This window comes from Alexandromys fortis, unplaced genomic scaffold, assembly GCF_014885135.2.
Source record: "Alexandromys fortis isolate MF-2015 unplaced genomic scaffold, M_Fortis_MF-2015_v1.1 scaffold_344, whole genome shotgun sequence".
Classification (NCBI taxonomy): domain Eukaryota; kingdom Metazoa; phylum Chordata; class Mammalia; order Rodentia; family Cricetidae; genus Alexandromys; species Alexandromys fortis.
This window is the reverse complement of record NW_026068226.1, coordinates 359,967-377,847: the sequence shown is the minus strand read 5'-3', so window position 1 is coordinate 377,847 and position 17,881 is coordinate 359,967. Positions and strand designations below refer to the sequence as shown.

General features: G+C 52.7%; 3 protein-coding genes across 6 annotated transcripts in view; 1 reads left to right on the top strand and 2 right to left on the bottom strand.

Annotated features, from left to right (window-relative positions):
• Nucleotides 1–374: 374 nt before the first annotated feature.
• Il11 (interleukin 11) lies at nt 375–5,834 on the bottom strand. 4 transcript variants are annotated; one of them, XM_050130720.1, is made up of 5 exons: nt 5,709–5,834; nt 2,792–2,964; nt 2,588–2,674; nt 2,336–2,497; nt 375–682 (listed from the first exon to the last, which is right to left on the bottom strand). In XM_050130720.1, exons 2-5 carry the CDS (start codon nt 2,792–2,794, stop codon nt 512–514), a joined length of 423 nt encoding a protein of 140 aa, XP_049986677.1. In that variant the 5' UTR covers nt 2,795–2,964; nt 5,709–5,834; the 3' UTR covers nt 375–511. The 4 variants fall into 4 exon arrangements, with proteins under 4 accessions (XP_049986677.1, XP_049986676.1, XP_049986679.1 ...); XM_050130719.1 differs by lacking the exon at nt 5,709–5,834 and adding an exon at nt 4,487–4,624; XM_050130722.1 differs by lacking the exon at nt 5,709–5,834 and adding an exon at nt 3,759–3,881.
• Nucleotides 5,835–8,430: 2,596 nt separating this feature from the next.
• On the top strand, nt 8,431–12,175 carry Tmem190 (transmembrane protein 190). Its single transcript, XM_050130761.1, has 5 exons — nt 8,431–9,889; nt 9,981–10,016; nt 10,686–10,811; nt 10,900–10,984; nt 11,069–12,175. Exons 1-5 carry the CDS (start codon nt 9,832–9,834, stop codon nt 11,295–11,297), a joined length of 534 nt encoding a protein of 177 aa, XP_049986718.1. The 5' UTR covers nt 8,431–9,831; the 3' UTR covers nt 11,298–12,175.
• A 153-nt stretch (nt 12,176–12,328) lies between these two features.
• Nucleotides 12,329–17,881, bottom strand: part of Tmem238 (transmembrane protein 238) — a 16,136-nt gene continuing 10,583 nt past the window's right edge. The window contains exon 2 of the mRNA XM_050130757.1: nt 12,329–12,434. The gene's annotated coding sequence lies outside the window, so the exon portion shown is untranslated. The remainder of the gene's footprint in view (nt 12,435–17,881) is intronic.

Sequence of the window (17,881 nt, the reverse complement as noted above, 5' to 3'; positions counted from 1 at the left end):
GTGATGTTCTGGAACCTTCTGTTAAATATCCGTTGAGGAGCTTTGACATGCTAGGCACCAGGTCAGACTCAGATCATTTTGGCTTCCCCCTGCTAATTACCTCAAAGTGGATATGTATTTAAATCACCCCCTTTTGTGTCTTACCAAAACTTTTCACATTTTGGTATAAACCCCAGGCTTCCTTCCTCCCTTAATATAAAAAGTAATTGTTTAATAAATAATGGAGGAAGCGAGGAAGACATTGTGGACAGATTTCATAGAGACCCCAGAATCTAGGATCTCAGATCCTCCCACCCCCACCCACCCCATCCCTTAAATAAATAAGTATAAATAAGCCACACAGGTGATCCCCCCCTCACCCAGGTCTCCTGGAAATGTATCTAGCTGGGTGTCGGCTTGTGTGGGGTGTGGCATGCCTGTGATGATCAGCCCCCCCCCAAGTAACAAAATAAATAAATAAATAAAAATGTGGCTTTAAAAGATGATATCGGTGGTGGCTTTCAGTCTTGAGTCACAGCCGCGTCTTCAGCAACAGCAGGCCTCGTACAGCCCAGTCCAAGGTCAGGTGCAAGCCTCCTAAAATGGCGTGAGCTGCCCGGATGCTTCCCCAGGCTGAAGCAGGAGGGCCCAAGGGGACCGTGGGTTGGTCTGGGGTTGCCTGGGGCAAAGCCAAGCGAGATGTCTGTTAAAGAGGGAGGAACAAGGTTAGCAAAAGGCAAGGGGTTTAGGTCTAAGATCTCTTCTGGGTCTGGGGTTCAGAGAACTGAAGCTGGATTGGATGCAGTGGTTCACATCTGTAATTACAGCACTCCAGAGGTAGAGGTTCAAGGCTACATAGAAAAAGCAGTTTGGGTTACAAGAAACCCTGCTCATTAAAAAAAGAATATGGAAAAAAAAAAAAGGCAGAACATGATTAATTGACAAAGATGACCATGTTGATTTCTGCCTCCAGGTTTACACACACACACACACACACACACACACACACACACACACACACACTAAGGTTACTGTCCTAAAGGCCAAGTAGTTAGAGGCTAGGGAATGAGGGCTGTGATCCTGGTGCTTGCCAGGTCTTCTCAAGTTCTCAAGAGAGGTCAGGGCTAGAGTTTTAGAGCTTGGAGTCTCGGGACCATGTCTAAGGCTTGGGGCTAGGAACAAGAATTTGAGATCTGGGACTGGAGAAATGGCTCAGAGGTTAAGAATACTGGCTGCCCTTCCGAGGTCCTGAGTTCAAGTCCCAGCAATCACAGGGTAGCTCAAACCACCTGTAATAAGATCTGACCTGCAAGCATACATGGAGACAGAATGTTGTCTACATAATAAATAAATAACTATTAAAAATGAAACAAAAAGAATTTGAGATCTGTGGGTCTTTGCAGTCAAGCACTAAAGTTTGAAGGCTTCATGAGGTTTTAAAATTTAGAGTTTGATATTTTTTAACCTCATAATATTTGAAATGAGACATGGGACTGGGATATTTATTGAGACAAGATTTCATATAGCCCAACTGGCCTCAACTCCCTAACAGCCGAGGATGACCTTGAACTCTCCTGTGGTCACCTCCCAAATAATAGGAGTACCATCAGGTGCTGCCTCCCATACCTGGATGTGGTTTTTTTGAGACAGGGTTTTGCTATGTAGCCATAGCTAGCCTGGAATTCACTAAGTAGACCAGGCTGGCCTGAAACTTGTGACAGTCCCCTATGTCTTGCCTGTGAGTGCTGATACTATAGGCAACAGTCACCATGCTCAGCTAGGGACTAGACGTGAGGTTTTGGCATCGTAGAGTGAGTCTCTAGGCTAGTTGAGTCAGGATCCTGATTTTTAGGGGCCGGGACTAGGCCTTTGAGATATGAGGCTCTCGGGGCTGGGATCTGAGACTTCAGAAATCAAAGGTTTACAGCTTCAGGCATCTTAGGGCCTATACCTCTAATTCTCATCCAAAAACTTGGATTTGAAGGACTCAGAATAGGTTTCATGGGCCTCAGGTCATGGGATTCAGGGTCTAGGGTCTAGACTTTCAGACAGGTTGTCAGGATTGGGGGGTTCACATTACCATGGGCAGGGATTTGGGGGACACAGGTCATGGACTGTGACAGTTTGGAGCCTTGGGGGTCAATTAAGAGTTGTTATGAAGGATTCTGGGGGTCTTGGGACCTCAAGGTTTCATGGTTATGGGATCATGGGTGTCTCATTTTCAGGGATCAGATGTGGGGGGGAGCTGGGTTTTCAAAGTCAGTCTGGGATCCTGAAATGTTGAGAATCAAAGTCTCAGACCACTGTTTCTTGGGGGTCAGAGGTTTCAAAATGGAGGCAAAGGGTCATAACATACCAAGAGCTGTAGACGACGAAGTAGTCGGTCCAGCCGGGCTTGCAGAGCACCCAGCTCTGGCTCCAGAATCTTCAGGGATGGACCACCTGCCCTGCGCAGCCATTGTACATGCCGGAGGTAGGACATCAAGTCTACTCGAAGCCTTGTCAGCACACCTGGAAGCTGAGGACCAGGGATGGAAATTACGGAAGAGCTGGCACATGGTCCCCTCCGCCACCAGTCATTCAGTCCTCCCTGCCAAGCAGCTCTCACCTGCAAGGATCCCAGTGTCCCAGCGCTCATGGCCAAGGTAGGCAGGGAGTCCAGATTGTGGTCTCCGTCCGCTGGGAATTTGTCTCTCTGGTGAGAAAGAAGCTGTGAGGGGAACCCCAGGCTCTCCTGGTCTTCGGGTGCCCAAGAGAGAAAGAAGTGACTCTCATTCTTAACAGCCCCAGTCCTGTCCCTCCAGTAACCTACCATCTGTGCGGCTAGTTGCCGAGTGTCTGCCAGAAGGGATCGGGTCAGGAGGACAGCGCTGTCCAGATCTGCACGAGGGTCTGAAGAGACTCGAGGGGAGCCAGATGGTGGCCCAGGGGCAATGGCTCTATTTGGCCAGAGGCTCAGCACCACCAGGACCAGGTGACAAACACCTGGGTACAGAAAAAGGGAGAAATCAGGCCCAACTCTGGGTCTGAGGGAGTGAAGTGGGGTCTAGAGTCCTTCCTCTGAGGAAGGACTAGAATACAGACCCTGGGTCTGAGTGAGGTAGGCTGGGGTCCAGAATTTTGGTTTTGAAGGAGTAAGACTGAGGTTTGGACTTTACGGCTTGTAGAAGGAGGGATGGAGGCTGGATTCTGAGTCTGAGGGAGAAAGGCTGGGACCCAGACACTTTAAATAAGGAGGTATGGGGTCTGGACTGTTAAGGACTGAGGGAGGAAGGCTGGAGCCTGAACTCCAGGTTCCGAGGGAGGAGAACTGAGGTTTGGACTCCCGGGTCTGAGGGAGGAGGGTTGGAGCCTGAACGCCTGGATCTGAGGGAGGAAGACCTGGAGGTCTTGAGTCTCAGGGTGGGGCGCCCCGGGGCAGGTCGCAAAGCCCGAGCTCGGGCGGGCTTCCCTCTCCCTCCCTGGCTCTGGCTGCCCCGCCCGTCGGAGCAGACGCGGCCCGGGGCGGGTAGACGGGCCGGGCGTCTCCCGTCCGCCCCCGGACGCCGGAATCTGGGCCCCGGGGCGGGGCATGAGGGGGGAGCACAGGCCAGAACCTGCCCCCTCCCCTGCCCAAGGAGCCTGAGCCGGCCTGGGAACAGGGGAAGGAGCCAGAGTCTGGAGCTGACATCCTAACACACCGATTCCTCTCCAGGGAGGCGCCCCGGACTCCCTCCCATATGTCCACAAAGGTGGCCGCGGAAGGCTGGGCCGCTGAGTCGGGGAGGACCTGGGCGCACCTGGCCTGAGAAGCGCTCAGGGACGCAGGCAGCTGGAGACCGGGCTGGCCGCGTTGGGGCTCAGGGGCTAGGGACAGCTCCTTTGCCGGCTGCCCATCCCCCCAGCTGCTCCGCCCACCTCCGAGCCAGACAGCCAATCAGAGCCCCCCTAGCCTCCAATCTCCTGTATCACACCCCCAGCCCGCCCCCTTGGTCCCCTCTGGCTGTAGCCAGTCCTTCACAGCCCCTCCTTGGCCGGCGGTCTATCGGTGCACCCGTCCCCGGCCGGTGCGCATCTGTCTGGCTCTTTAAGCTCTCTGTCCACACCCCTCTCTCGTCTGCCTCCCCTGCCTCCTCTGGGTCTTGCTGTCATCATCTGAGGACTTTCTGCCTCAGTTTCCCTCCCAGAGCTTCGCAGTTGGAGTTCATGGTTGTCTCTGTCCCTCGCTTCCCGCTGTCTCCCCGGGATACCCGGACCCTTCAGTATCATCTCCCAGGATCTGACCCTGATAGTGTCTGTCTGTATCTTCTCTCTTTTACTTGCGTTTTATCTATGTCTCTCTCTGTCCATCTCTTCTCTCAAACTCCCACTTTTCTGACTATTCCTTCTCATTCCATCTGACTCCCCATGACTCCTCTCTTCGGCCGGCCGTCTGTCCCTACTTTGCTTCCCACCCTTCCCCCCCCTCAATCCTTTCCTCCTTCCCCCCCACCCTGTCCCCTCACCCCATGAACTGGAACCAACTTACAGTTCATGTCCCCACAGGCCAGAGGTTCCCCAGGGCAGGGGGCAGGGAGCCGGGGGGGCCTTTAACCCTTCCCTGTCCGCTGCCGGGGGATCCCAGGGGGTCAGCTGGGCCTCGGCCTGGGGAGGGGAGGTATGTGAGTGTGAGCAGCAAGGGCCAGGCAGTGAGGGAGTGTGTACGCCTGGGGGGTTATATAGGGGGCCGGGGCGGGCGGGCGGGGGGCAGGCAGCAGGGGAGGGCGGCCTGACACATCCTGACTCACCCTCCCTCCTGCCTTTTCCATTCAGACTAGCCGGCTGCCTAGCAGGGCTCACACCGCCTTGCTCGGAGGAGGGCACGGAAGGAAAAGTTGGAAAAGTTGAAAAGTGAAGGGGGGGTGGTCTGAGAGGGGCCGGTGAGGTCATTGGCGTCCCCTCCCTCCACCTCCACGGGCTGGGATACACACACAAGGCTCAAGAGCTCCGTGGAGCCTGGGCTGTGGGTGGGGGTCTGGATGGACCCGCACTAGCCCTTCTAGAGAGATGGGGAGACAGGAGGAGAGGCCAGTCAGGGGCCTGGGGAAATGTAGATGAGAGGGAGAGTCTAAGTGACAAGGAGGGATGAAAACACTGGGACTGAGGTAGCGACTCCGAATCAGGGCGACTGACAGATGCCCAGAGGTGGGGACCGTAGGACAGAGAGGTCCGCAGTCTCTGACTTACAGACACGGGGAAACTGAGGCGCTGAGGGGTGTGGCTCAGTTCAGAGTGCTTGCTTAGCATGCACAAAGGCCTTGCCTGGTTTTACTCCCAGCACTGGTTGTGATGGTGCACACCTTGTGGTCTCAGCACTTATAGGCAGGATGTTGAGGAGTTCAAGGTCATCTGTAGCTATATAGTGAGCCTGTAGTCAGCCTGGGCTACCTGAGAACCTATTTTTAAAAAGAACCAGAGGGGAAGTGAGACATGGCCCTGGAGAGATGAAGCTAGCTGCAGAAGAATGTACAAAGCCTATGGAGATAGCAAAGCAGGGTGACCAAAGATGGGGTCACCTGAGAGACAGAAGTCAGATGATATGCTGAGGAGACAAGATGGAAGGGCCAAAAGAAAGAGGCATGGAGGTCCTCCACAGAGGTCTCTGGCCGTGTTGCCACACTACCAACCACCACCCCCTGCTGCCTCAATTCTCTCATCTGTAGATGGGGCTAAGGAGATGGCCAGTGGGTAAAAGTGTCTGTTGCACAAACCTGAGAACCCAAGTTGAATCCCCCACCGAGACGTGAATCTGCAGCACCATGACTGAGCAGGTGGAGATGGCAGGCTCCCTGGGGCTTGCGATGTCTTCCAGCCTAGCTCCCAGTTCAATGGGAGACCCTCTCTCCAGGGCATAAAGTTGAGAGTTGAGCAGGGCACCCATTGTCCCCCCCCACCCCGCCCGGCCTCTGTGCACTTGCACACAGGTACAACTACCCACCCCCACATATACACACACACACACACACCTTCCTATCGCTAATGCCACCGTGAGAGTGATGTGCAGGGAACCATTGCTGGTCTCAGGGTTACAGTTATCAGTCTTCCAGGGACAGGGGGAGCCCCTGGGAAAGATGGCAGAAGCGAGTGGACAGGTACTTGGAACAAAGACAAAGTCACATCCAGAGAAGGGAGGCATGATATTTGTCTATCCAGGTAAGAGCAGAGCATGCAGACTACAGCGATGCCCACACGACCATGTTCAATGGATGACTGACTACTATTGGCTCAGAATTCACAGCCCTTCAAGGGACAGGGCAGAGGAACTCATGCCCATCTCCAGAAGCCTCCTCCTCAGGAGGAGAATGCCATGGCTCTGAGCACAGGTCAGTGACTTAGACTTCAAAAAAAAATAAAAATAAAAATCTCTGTGCAGACCACCCATGCCTGCCTTTGGGACTAATGCATTGGCTGGAGATTGGGGGGGGGGGGGGGGAAGCTGGCTCTGGAACTGACTGGCAGCCAAAGACATCCCCTCCCCACCTTCCACCACTAGGGGAGGGAGAACTGCTCAGATCCCCCAGGAGGTGAGGTCACAGCCCCCCATGGTGGGACATGACCTCATCGCCTCAGGTAAGAGCTCTTTCTCTCCCTTTCATGGTCTGTCACACCACCCCTTTGAGGGGCCCCCCAGGGGCCCTCCTCAGCCCCTGCTCCTGCTGGGACCCAGGCTTCTGACCACTGGGTCTCCGCCCCTCAGGGGGCCTGTTTCCGGCTGAGTCAGCGTGGGGGGCCCAAGGCTGCGTCAGTGAGGGGAGAACTGACGTAGCCCCCCCCTCAGACCATGTGGGCTAGCCAAGGTGACTCAGGCCACCAGCCTGGGGAATGGACTGGCCTGAGGGGATAGGGGACTGGGCTTGCAGCCAGACCTGGCCCAATACCAGGGACTGCAAATGCCTGCCCCTTCCCCCAACTGAGATTCAAGAACTCATATCATCACCTCTCCATCTCCCCTATTCCTCAAACCCTGAGCACACACCCCAGCCTTTTCCCTCAGGCCCAGGGTCTCAGGGGTTTAACCCTCCTGAGAGGATTAAGTTCAAACACAGGGTACAGACCCTGTCCCTCCCTTAGATCCAGGGCTCCAGACCCCCAGCCCTCCTCCATCAGACCCAGGGTCATAGGTACCCAAGCCTCCTCCATCAGACCCAGTATACAGACCCTAACCCTCTTCCATCAGACCCAGGAGCACAGACCCCAGCCTCCTCCCTCAGACCCAGAGAACAGACCCAGCCTCCTCCCTCAGACCCAGTGCACAGACCCCAGCCCTCCTCCATCAGATCCAGTGTACAGACCCCAGCCTCCTCCCTCAGACCCAGAGAACAGACCCAGCCTCCTCCCTCAGACCCAGTGCACAGACCACCGCCTCCTCCATCAGACCCAGTGTACAGACCCCAGCCTCCTCCATCAGATCCAGTGTACAGACCCCAGCCCTCCTCCATCAGATCCAGTGCACAGACCCCAGCCTCCTCCATCAGACCCAGGGTACTAAATTCTCATTTTTATATAAGTGGAAGAAAACTGTGATGTCCAACAATTGTGGGACCTCCATGTCTGAGAAAGTTCATGGGTCTGGGTCGTGGGCTGGGGCTGGTTTTTAGTCCTGCCTCACTCTTCTCCCTGAGGGTTGTGGGGAAAGACTCATCGTCCCCAGGGTGACCACAAAGGACAGAGTGGACTTGGGACTCCTGGGTCTTCCTTTGGTGAGGGTAGGAATAGCAAATCTCTGGAAATAAGACAAAGACAGAGACAGACGGGTTGGGAGACTCTGGGAATCCCCCCAAATGACGGAAGGTAGCAGAAACAAACAAACACATACAGAATCTCAAAGTCTCGTGACAAGAAGACAGATGCAAGGAAAGATGAGTCCTGGGGAGACCAGCTTGAGTACTCAAAAACAGAGTGAGGCGGAGAGCAGAAGGTCTCGGAGGGCCCCTAGGATGTGGGGGTCCAGCCACGGGCGCCTTGATGTTGTGCTCACCCCTGGGTGAGCTGGTGCTGGCTGGGTGTGATGTCAGCACATCCCAGGCTGTGTGTGTCCGTCTGTCTGTCCCTGGGGGGTCCTGTCTGGCCTCTGGGGGGTGACGGGGCAGGTCAGCCACAGAGGCAGCCCAAACCTGTCATTAGTGGTGAGGGCCTTGACGGTGCCCCCCCAATCCCAATCCGCAGTCCAGCGCCAAGCAGCCCCACCCCCACCCCCTCCTTGATCCCTGAGGAATCCAGGGAATTGGGAAGTGGGTCCAGATGGTGTTGACACAGGAAACGGTCAGCAGCTGCCCGGCCTCAGCCCCACAACCCCTCTGACCCCCACCCCCATACCCCCTGCCGAGCCCCCTCGGACCTGTGTCATCTCTGACGGAGTCAGCCTAGGGCCCACTCAGCACCCTCTAGTATGTTTACTGACGGTCCTGGGGATGAAAGGGATACAGCCTCCTCCTAGGCTTCTTGGGAAACAGGATCTAAACTCAGACCCCTCCCTCCCACAGAATGGACAACAGCCCTCTTCCCTCAGATCTGGAATCCTGGAGGCCCTAGACTTAGAATCAAAGGTCCAGACCCTAACTCCTCCCTCAGACTTTGGGAACCCTCCTTGAAATCCTGGAGTCTAGGATCTAGCCTTCTCCCCTACTTAGACTCATAGTCCGAGCTTTAGGACTCCAAGACCTAGCTTTCTCTGCTCAGACCCACTTAGGGTCCTATACCCACTTCTCCTCCCTCAAATAAAGATCAGGACCTAGTCCTCCTTTCCTACTTAGCCCCAGGGACCCAGATTCCAGTTTTGCTTCTTTCCTTCAATCCATGGTTCCCATCACCAGCTCTCCCGCTTCCTCAGACCCAAGGGTTCAATTCCCCAGACCTTGCCACTACCTCAGATCCAGTGATCCCATCTCCCAGCCCTCCTCCATCCCTCATAGCAGAGGTCCATGCCCCAGACACTCCAGGAGTCCAGGGCCAATTGCAGACTGTCAGTCTGTCAGGAACTGAAGTCCCCTTCTCACTATGCCAAGTGGATATTGACTCAGGTGAACTAGAAACCATAGAGATACTGCCTCCCATGCTAGTCTGGCTTCCTGTAAGCCTGGTCCCTCGGCAAACTTGGATAGACCAAACACAAAGAAAACAACCTGAGATGCTCTGGTTTGTGCTCCCTCATAGGGAACTGAGTCTCTCTGGGGAGCTGGAACTTTTGGCATGAGACACCATCACAACCACTAACAGTGTCTACATCTCAAGCTCAGCTGGGCTAGGCATGGTCAGTCCTGTCCCTGGCATGTGAGGCCTGGTGCAGCCTGAGACTCCCAGGGCCACCTCCATCAGCCAGCACTATCCCTTCCTCCTCCTGATTTGGTTGCTGGGGAAACCTTCTCTAACAATGGGGCTCAATGAGACCTGAATGTCTTGGGCCATTTTTCCTGGTTGCTAAAGTGGACTCCCTAGCAATGAGGCTTTCTGAACTTGGACCACTAGAGGACACTGGGTTAAGAAAGAAAGGAATTCTGTAGCTCAGAGATCTTTCCTGTCCCAGATCTGTACCCTGTCAGGTACCCCATGGAAAAGGAGAAACATCTCCAGACCCTGGTTTCTCGTTCCCTTGTCCTTTGCTAAGAAGGCTCTAAATCTGAAATCGCCCATGCCCACCCACCTCTTCTCCATAGATGCTAAGGGAAGCTACTTCGTCCAGGGCACCCCTCCTTGTGAATCCCTTGCTAACGGAACTCCCTGGCAACAGAACTAAGAATTCTGGGGCTGAGGTTTTGGGGCGGGGCCAAGTTGTTGCTAGGGTGATGTCCTTCAAGGTTTCTCTCCACAGAGGGCCCAGAGGTCTGGGGAGGTAACATGGTAGGGTCTGGGGTCCCAGCTTTGGGCCTTCTCCTGCTGATGCTGGGCTCAGTAGGTGAGGGTACTGATAAGGACATTAGGGGGCTGAGGACAGGGCCACCTTGGCTGCCATACAATCTCCCAACACCACCCCTTTTCTCCCACAGATGCGAATGGAATCCAGGGATTTTTCTATCCATGGAGTAAGCAGGAGACAGAATCCTGGGGCTCCAGGGAGGGGATCTCAAATTAAGACTGCAGGGTCTGAGGGAGAAAGGCTGGGGTGTGGACTCCTGGGTCTAGGAACATAACCTCTGGGTCTCAAGGGCTGAAAGCCTTGACTTTTGGGTCTGAGGGAGGAAAAGTAGAGCCTGATCCCTAGGTCTGGAGGAAAGGCTAAGGCTTAGACCCCTCAGATCAAAAGAAAGAGTTCCAGGAACTCAACCCTGGGTATAGAGAGGGGTGCTAAGGCCTGGACCCCTAGATCTGAGGTGGATCAAGGGACTCAACCCCTAAGTCTGAAGGTGATGAAGAGCCTGTAAACTCTGATTATAAAGGAAGAGAGCTAGAGCTTTGATCCTGTGTCTGAAGAAGGACTGGGGCCTAGAACCCTGGGTCTGAGGTCTGAGTAAGGAGAGCTGGGCCTTGACTCCCAGGTTTGAGGGAGGAGGGCTGTGGTGTGGACCCTCTCAAGGAAGGGGTTTGGGGTCAGGAGTCCAGGTCTGAGGGAGGAGGGATGGGTCTGGACTTGTGGGTCCTATATAGAATAGTGTCCAAAACACAGCACCTCAGCCCCACAGCCTGGCCTTGGCACCCTTGTGTCTGTAGCCTTCAGGGCCAGGTCTGTTACTGTCTATTGTGGTGGCCCTCAGGTTGTGAGGGAGATGTGTGGGACCGAGAGAGCTGTGGGGGTCAGGCCGCCATTGAGAACCCCAACCTCTGCCTCCGCCTGCGATGCTGCTACCGGGACGGTGTGTGCTATCATCAACGGCCGGACGGTGAGTGGCCTGGTCCAAAACTGGATGATTGAGAGAGTGAGGGGTACAACCACTGGACCCCTGGATCTTCCTCCTCCCCCTTTTCTAGAAAACATGCGCAGGAAGCACATGTGGGTGCTGAGCTGGACCTGCGGAAGCCTGCTCTTCCTGATGGCCAGCATGTGCTTCTTCTGGTGAGTGCAATGGGCGAGGCCGCAGGCGTGGCTCCCCACACAAGGTGCAGGCAGTTCTGGCTGAAATAATGCTCTCCCCACCAGGTGGGCCAAGCGCCAAAACATGCTGCACCTGCCACAGTTTCTCGTGGGGAAATGCGACCTGTCACGAACAGTCTCCCTACTGTCTAAGGACCGACCATCGGTCAGCAAGAAGTCAACCACAGCTGGCACACCCGTCTCGGTGCCCATGGAGGTGCTCGAACACTCAGGAGGAGGCACCGAACCGGAACTTACAGAAGCCGGGGAGGATACAGAGGGAGATGATGATTAGGGGCAGCCCTATAGGACCCCTCAATATAGATATGGCATATAAATGTGTGTCTTGTTTGGAAATCTGTTGGGAGCAGGTGGCTTTATGGGAACCACCATGCTCCATGTGGGTTTCGAGAAAGCTTATGGGGCAAGGGACTGAGTTGGCACACTGAGTTGTTATGATTGGGGGCCATGAATTAAGTGTATGTGAGGGTCTGGTTTGAGTGAGTTCTGGGGACAGGTAGCATGTGTCTGAATTGTGGAAGGGGACCAGAGGTCGTTCTGGGTGAGGGAGCTTGTGGTGAGCTACAAGGAAGTGAGCTTGCAGTAGGACAACTTGGGGTATTAGGAACATACATATCCATGGGAAGTGTCCTAGGTTGTCCTGTTTCAGGGAGCACTGCTCTCACACTTCTCCTGCCCCGTAGCACCAATGCCTGAGTGGGTACACAACAGTATAGGCTTGGGGCTGGAAACAGGCTCGATGGTTAAGAGCTCTGACAGGACTTCCAGGGGACCTGAGTTCAATCCCCAGCAACCCACATAACAGCTCACAACTGTCTGTAAATCCAGTTCCAGGAGATTCGACACCCATGGCAAAACACCAATGTACATTTTAAAAAAAAAAAGAGGAGTATGGGCACCATCCAGCAAGGACTTCAGCTGTCCTGGAGTCCCCACTGGCCAAATCTTTTCTTGGAAGTGTGTTGTCTGCATTCAGACTCAGCCTGCCAATTAGCTCTCTCTCCTAGTCTTGGAGGCATCCTGCATCAATGCCACCCTCGATAAGGACCACCCTCCCGCAGTAAATAGCTTGCAAGTATACCCCCGTTTCTGTTCTTGGAAGACCCAAACTACCCTAATGGATGTCTGGGCTGGGTGCATGGGTCTGCACTGGAGATCCTCTCACCTCCCCAGTGCCCCTATTGGAGGGCCAGTGAGAAGTCTAGGGCATCCTAGATAAAGATAAAAGGTGGCTTGGCCTGGCAGGAAGGGTATATCACTCTCCTTCACCAGTTCCAGGCCCTTAACCAGATAGGCAAACAGTGCTCCAAAACCGAGACATTTATCCAAGTGAGGGAACAGGCGGGTATCCTGGTGGCTGCGTGATGTCCGGGGCAGCTGGGCATCTGTAGGTCCTGGGGGATGAGGCTGTCTGTGGGAAGGAAAGGTGGGGTTAGTGACTAATTAGGATTGCTCCTCTTCTGGGGTCCCCTCCCATGAGCTGGGGAGCCCCTTACTCACTGATGAACACTTGCTGCAGAGCCCCAAGAGTGTGTGCGCACAAATGTGTGTGCTTTTAGCTCACCAGAATCCACTGATACAGGTGAGACTGTAACAGGAAAAAAGCCAAGAGAGGCACAGAAACAGACCTGGGGAGTCACAAAGGCAGGGAGATGAACAGAGATGGAGAAAACAGGCAAAAATAAACAGCTGGGGGAATCCCAACACCTGGAAGGTTGAGAAAGAGGGTTTTCAAGGCCGTGTGCAAGGCGTGGCTTAGTGGCCAGCCTGGGTCACAGACAGTGAGATTCTGATTAAAAACAAAACAAAACAAGTGGCTGGAGAGATAGGTAAGGTTGCTTACTACCAACCCTGAAAACCTGTTTGCTGCCCTAGACCTGCATGGTAAGCACGCCCGCTGGTTCTCCTCTGACACCTCTTCGCACTCCAGAGCACACAGATACACACATACCCCAAAGACATAAATGTAATTAAAAACAAAATGAAAAGCAAACCAAAAAAGAACCAAGTCAGATGAGGTGGCTCACACCTGTAACCTCAGCATTTAAGAGGCAGGAGAGTACCAGGCATTAAAAGTCCAGCCCCACCTATATGGAAGTTCAAGGCCACCCTTTGTAATGAAATTATGTTAGGAAAGGGGAGCCAGAAGGACAGGGAGGAGAAGAGGAAGAGGAAGAGGAGGAAAGGAAGGAGGAAGAGGGGGAGGAGGAAGGGAAAGAGGAGGGGGAGGAGGAAAAGATTTGCCCACGCTTGGCGGTGGTGGCCCATGCCTTTAATCCCAATTCTGGTCTACAGAGTGAGTTTCAGGACAGGTGCCAAAGCTACAGAGAAATCCTGCCTCGAAAAACAAAAACAAAAACAAAAAAAAACAAACAAAAAAAGAAGAGAATGCCTTTGTGTCAAAATTCAAGTTCTTTAAGGTCTTTCCAAATGCACACTTCTGAGTAATGTCAAGATTCTACAAGAATCAGTTTAACTACAGATGGTGATTTTGGCATATGTCAAATGTTGTAATCCAACATTTCTTCATGCTTCACATATACATGACTGTTGAGTCTTTAAATATTATGTGTGTGTTTGGTTTTTTGAGACAGGGTTCAGGGTTTCTCTGTGTAGCCCTGGCTGTCCTAGAACTTGCTCTGTAGAACAGGCTGGCCTGGAACTCACAGAAATCCACCTGTCTCTGCCTCCTGAGTGCTGGGATTAAAGGTTTGAGCCACCACAATGTATGTTTTAAGATTTATTTTTTATTTTATGTGTGTGAATGTTTTGCCTGCTTGTCTTATGCCTTTGGAGGCCAGAAGAGTTCATAAGATTTCTTGGAATTGGAATTGTAGACACTTGTGAGCCAACATGTGGGTGCTAAGAATGGAATTCAGTCCCTCTGCAAGAGCAGCCAGTGTTCCTAACCTCTGAGCCGTCTCTCCAGCCCCTCTTCTGGTGTTTTGAAACAGTCTCACTATTACAGTCCTGGCTAGCCTGGAACCCACTATGTACATTAGGCTGGTCTTGAACTTCCTGAGTGCAGGAACTATAGGATTACCAACTGTGTCTGGTTTTATGTGGTGCTCAGAATTGGATCCAGGGCTCATGAATTCTAGGTAAGCTCTATACAGCTGAACTACACCCCCAGTTCATTTTTTTTCCCCCTTTGGTTTATAAAGATACGGTTTCCAAGTGGTTCAGCTCTGGCTATCCTGGAACTCGCTTTATAGACCAGGCTGGCCTTGAACTCACAGAGATCCGCCTGCCCCTGCCTCCTGAGTGCTGGGATTAAAGGTGCACGCCCTTACAGCCCAGCTTTGCTGTTCTTTCTTTCACTTTCCTCATCTGAACTATAGAACATAGAATCCAATCCTTAGCTCTCACAAAGTATAGAATCAAATTCATATTACTCTGAATGCCCGGGAGAAAAGTAAGAGTATCTTAGGCTAGTGAGATGGCTCATGGGTAAAAGCGCTTGCCATATAATCCTGACAATCTAAACTCTATGGTGGAAGGAGAGAACCCATTCATGAAAGTTGTCCTCTGACTTTCACAGATGCACCATGGTACACTCACTAGTGCACCCCACCCGTGCGAGTGTGCGTGCATGTTCATGCATGTGCACACAGACACACACCCAGAAGGTTTTAGGATTTAATACTTGTACAGAAATCCCACCGAGGAAATCATTCATTCATTCCAATCCACCTACACACCCATCCACTTAGTCACATATCTACCTGCCCAAACTATCCATCCAACCACTCACGAGCTTCTATCCATCCAATCCTATTTATTCACACACCCATTCACATATTACATCTACCTATTAGCTAATCTCATGCTGAAGCAGGAAGACCCCACACTGTGAACCTGGGGTACACAGCAAGACCCTGTCTCAAAAACAAAACCATCTATTCACCATTTTACCCATCCATCAACAAATCCATTCATCAATTCTGTCTGCTCCCATGCACCCAATTCATCAATCAACTCTTCTATAAACCATTCATCATCAATCCACCCCATCCATCAGCCAACTCATCCATTATCCATCCACTCATCTATCAACTAAAATGCATCTATCCATTCATCAATCTGGAACACATTTATCCATTCTCCATCTACTTTTTGATCCATCCTTCCACTTGCCTATCCATCATCAACCTTTCCTGAGTTCACAGTTTTTGCTGGGTAGTGTTAGGAACAAAGACACCAAAGATCTGACTGGAATTTACCTGTCAGCCGCGAGAACCAGCTCCCAGAGACGGACTCTATGGCTATCTGAGCAGCAACAGGAGTGGCTCAGACAACAGAAATACTCAAAGGAGGGCAAAGGAGCAAGCTGGTGCCTAAAGAACACACAGGAAGCTTTCTGGCTGGAGTGTGGACAGCAAGGACCCTCCTAGTTAGAAGGACATCTGTCTGTCTGTGGTCTGAGAGATGGAAGTGCAAATAAAGTGTGGAAGGAGCTAGCCGGGCAGTGGCCTTTAATCCCAGCACTCGGGAGGAGCTCTGAGTTTGAGAACAGCCTTGTCTACAGGGCGAGTGCCAGGACAGTCAGAGCTACACAGAGAAACTCTTGTCTTGAAAAACAAACACAAACAAAGGTGGTGCACACCTTTAATCCCAGCACTCGGAGGCAGAGGCAGGCAGATCTCTGTGAGTTTGAGGCCAACCTGGTCTATAGAGCTAGTTCCAGGACAGACTCCAAAACTACAGAGAAACCCTGTCTCAAAAAAGAAAGAAAGAGCCTTTAATCCCAGCACTCGGGAGGCAGAGGCAGGCAGATCTCTGTGAGTTCGAGACCAGCCTGGTCTACAGAGCTAGTGCCAGGACAGGCTCCAAAGCCACAGAGAAACCCTGTCTCGAAAAAACAAAACAAAACAAAAAAGACCTTCAGAAGAACCCGATCCGTGACACGACAGACCTGTGCTCAAGGACTCTGAACCAGGAGCCACCCTCCAAAAGGCCCCTTCTTACCCAACAGACCCTGCTGTCGCAAGCGGAGAGGGGTTGGAAACCAGGCTTGGGAAGCGCCTTGAGCCGGCAGTCCTCCCTCAGCCCTACACCTAACTCCCTCTCCTCCGCCCAGGCCGCTCTAGAAGGCAGTTGCTCCCTCTCAGCCCGGCTGCCCCTGTCCCCTCTGCTTTCCCTTGAGCAGCAGCTGCTCGGTAGTCACACTGTGTCTCTTCTGCCTGCCCCCATTAGGAAAAGTCTCCTTTTGACCTCTCAGCGAGCCACTCGTTCCCTTTCGAGGGGGAGGGAGGGGAAGGGAAGGAAGAGGGAGTCGTCTCAGCATTTACCTAATTAGCAGTAATTAGAAGGCAGGGCCCTGGCGCTCTCCTCGCAGCTGCTCGGAAGGACAGAGCCAAAAGCAAGCAGCACACACTGGCGGAGAGACCCCAGGCTGTCCTCCCTCTCTCGGCTGCCATGGTCACTCTCTGGGAAAGTCGTGCATCTTTGTCCCCAAAGTCGGTTCCCTCAGGTGTTTTTTTTCCAGGTGAGAGGCTTTGGGATGTTGAATCTCAGCCCCGCCCCCCAAAACAGTAGCCTTGAAATAAGTTCAACCAAACCTCATGGGAGCCATGGCCAGATGACCCTGCCAAATAAAATGCTGGTTCCCATGACAACCCAAACCACACCCCCCAAGAGAGGGTGGCGGTCATTAATGGGTCTACATGCAGCCTTCCGAGAGTCCCAAGATCTGCCTCAGAGTTGAGCCTGCATTGAGGGCAGAGTTCTGCAAAGCCACCCAACTGCAGCCCGATGCCTTCCTCTCTCATTAGGGTCTCTGTTCCTTTTCAGTAGCTTCGAGCCCAGACCGGAGGGGCTAGGATCACAAGACAACCTCGGATCTGCTGGCAACTCAGATGGTCAGCACATCTAGACCTCCGGGGGGCTCTCACCTCAGCAGGTGGAGTGGAATAGAGAGGCTGTTTTTATTGGGAGCATGGCCTGCCCTGACCCCAACATCAGGCACCAGCTGTTTGGTACTGTCCGTCCTGTTGTTGCTTATTAATGATTCTGATTAACCTCTATGGAGATCCATTATCTCTAAGCCAGGGAAGATACTATTAATTCCCATCTGTGCCGGATTACTTACAGTTAGTGGTTGGTACTTTTCCATGGTCTCACAACACATCTTAATCAGATGGTGAGTGGGTTTAATTAGCCGAAGTATAGGTTTTATTTTTTTTTATTCATATAACTACTTAATCTAATGGAAGCCTATTATCTGTGGCTCTTTCCCATGCACAATTATTGCTGTTTTTAATTGATGGCACATCAGGGGTTGAGGCTACAATATGGCAGCTGCAATGAGAAGTCGCCTTTCCCCACCCCAGAATGGAGGTCGAGAAAATGAGTTGTCAGGGAAGCATCGGATCTCTTGTTTTCACTGAGACATGGGCTCCCATGTGGAAGCTGCCCGGCTCCTGCCAAAAGAAAGGAAATGTGGTACTCAGCTGGCCGACCTCTGGGTTCGCTGCCGCTAAATGCCCTTCAGGAGCCCTGGGGTTGGAGCCAAATCAGAACAGCTGGGAGAGAGAGCTGTTTGTCAATCCAACCAGATCATAAGCAACCCCAGGGCAGGGACTGGATCTTTGGTGTGGAAGGAGACTGCTTTTTCGTTCCTGGCTACACTCTTGTTCTGATCTTTCCACGCCACACACAAGTCCTTCCTGGATGTGTTCCCCTCTTGTGCTGTGGATTAAACCCAGAACCGAGATGGAGGAAGGAGACCAGGACTCTCTCAAAAGATCCTTTGTCTTCCATGTGAAGATAACTCAGAAACTTTCCCTGCAGAGAGGGCTCCCCTTCTGAATCAGACAGTGGCTTTCTTCTAGCTGTCCTCTACAGTCTACACTCCAG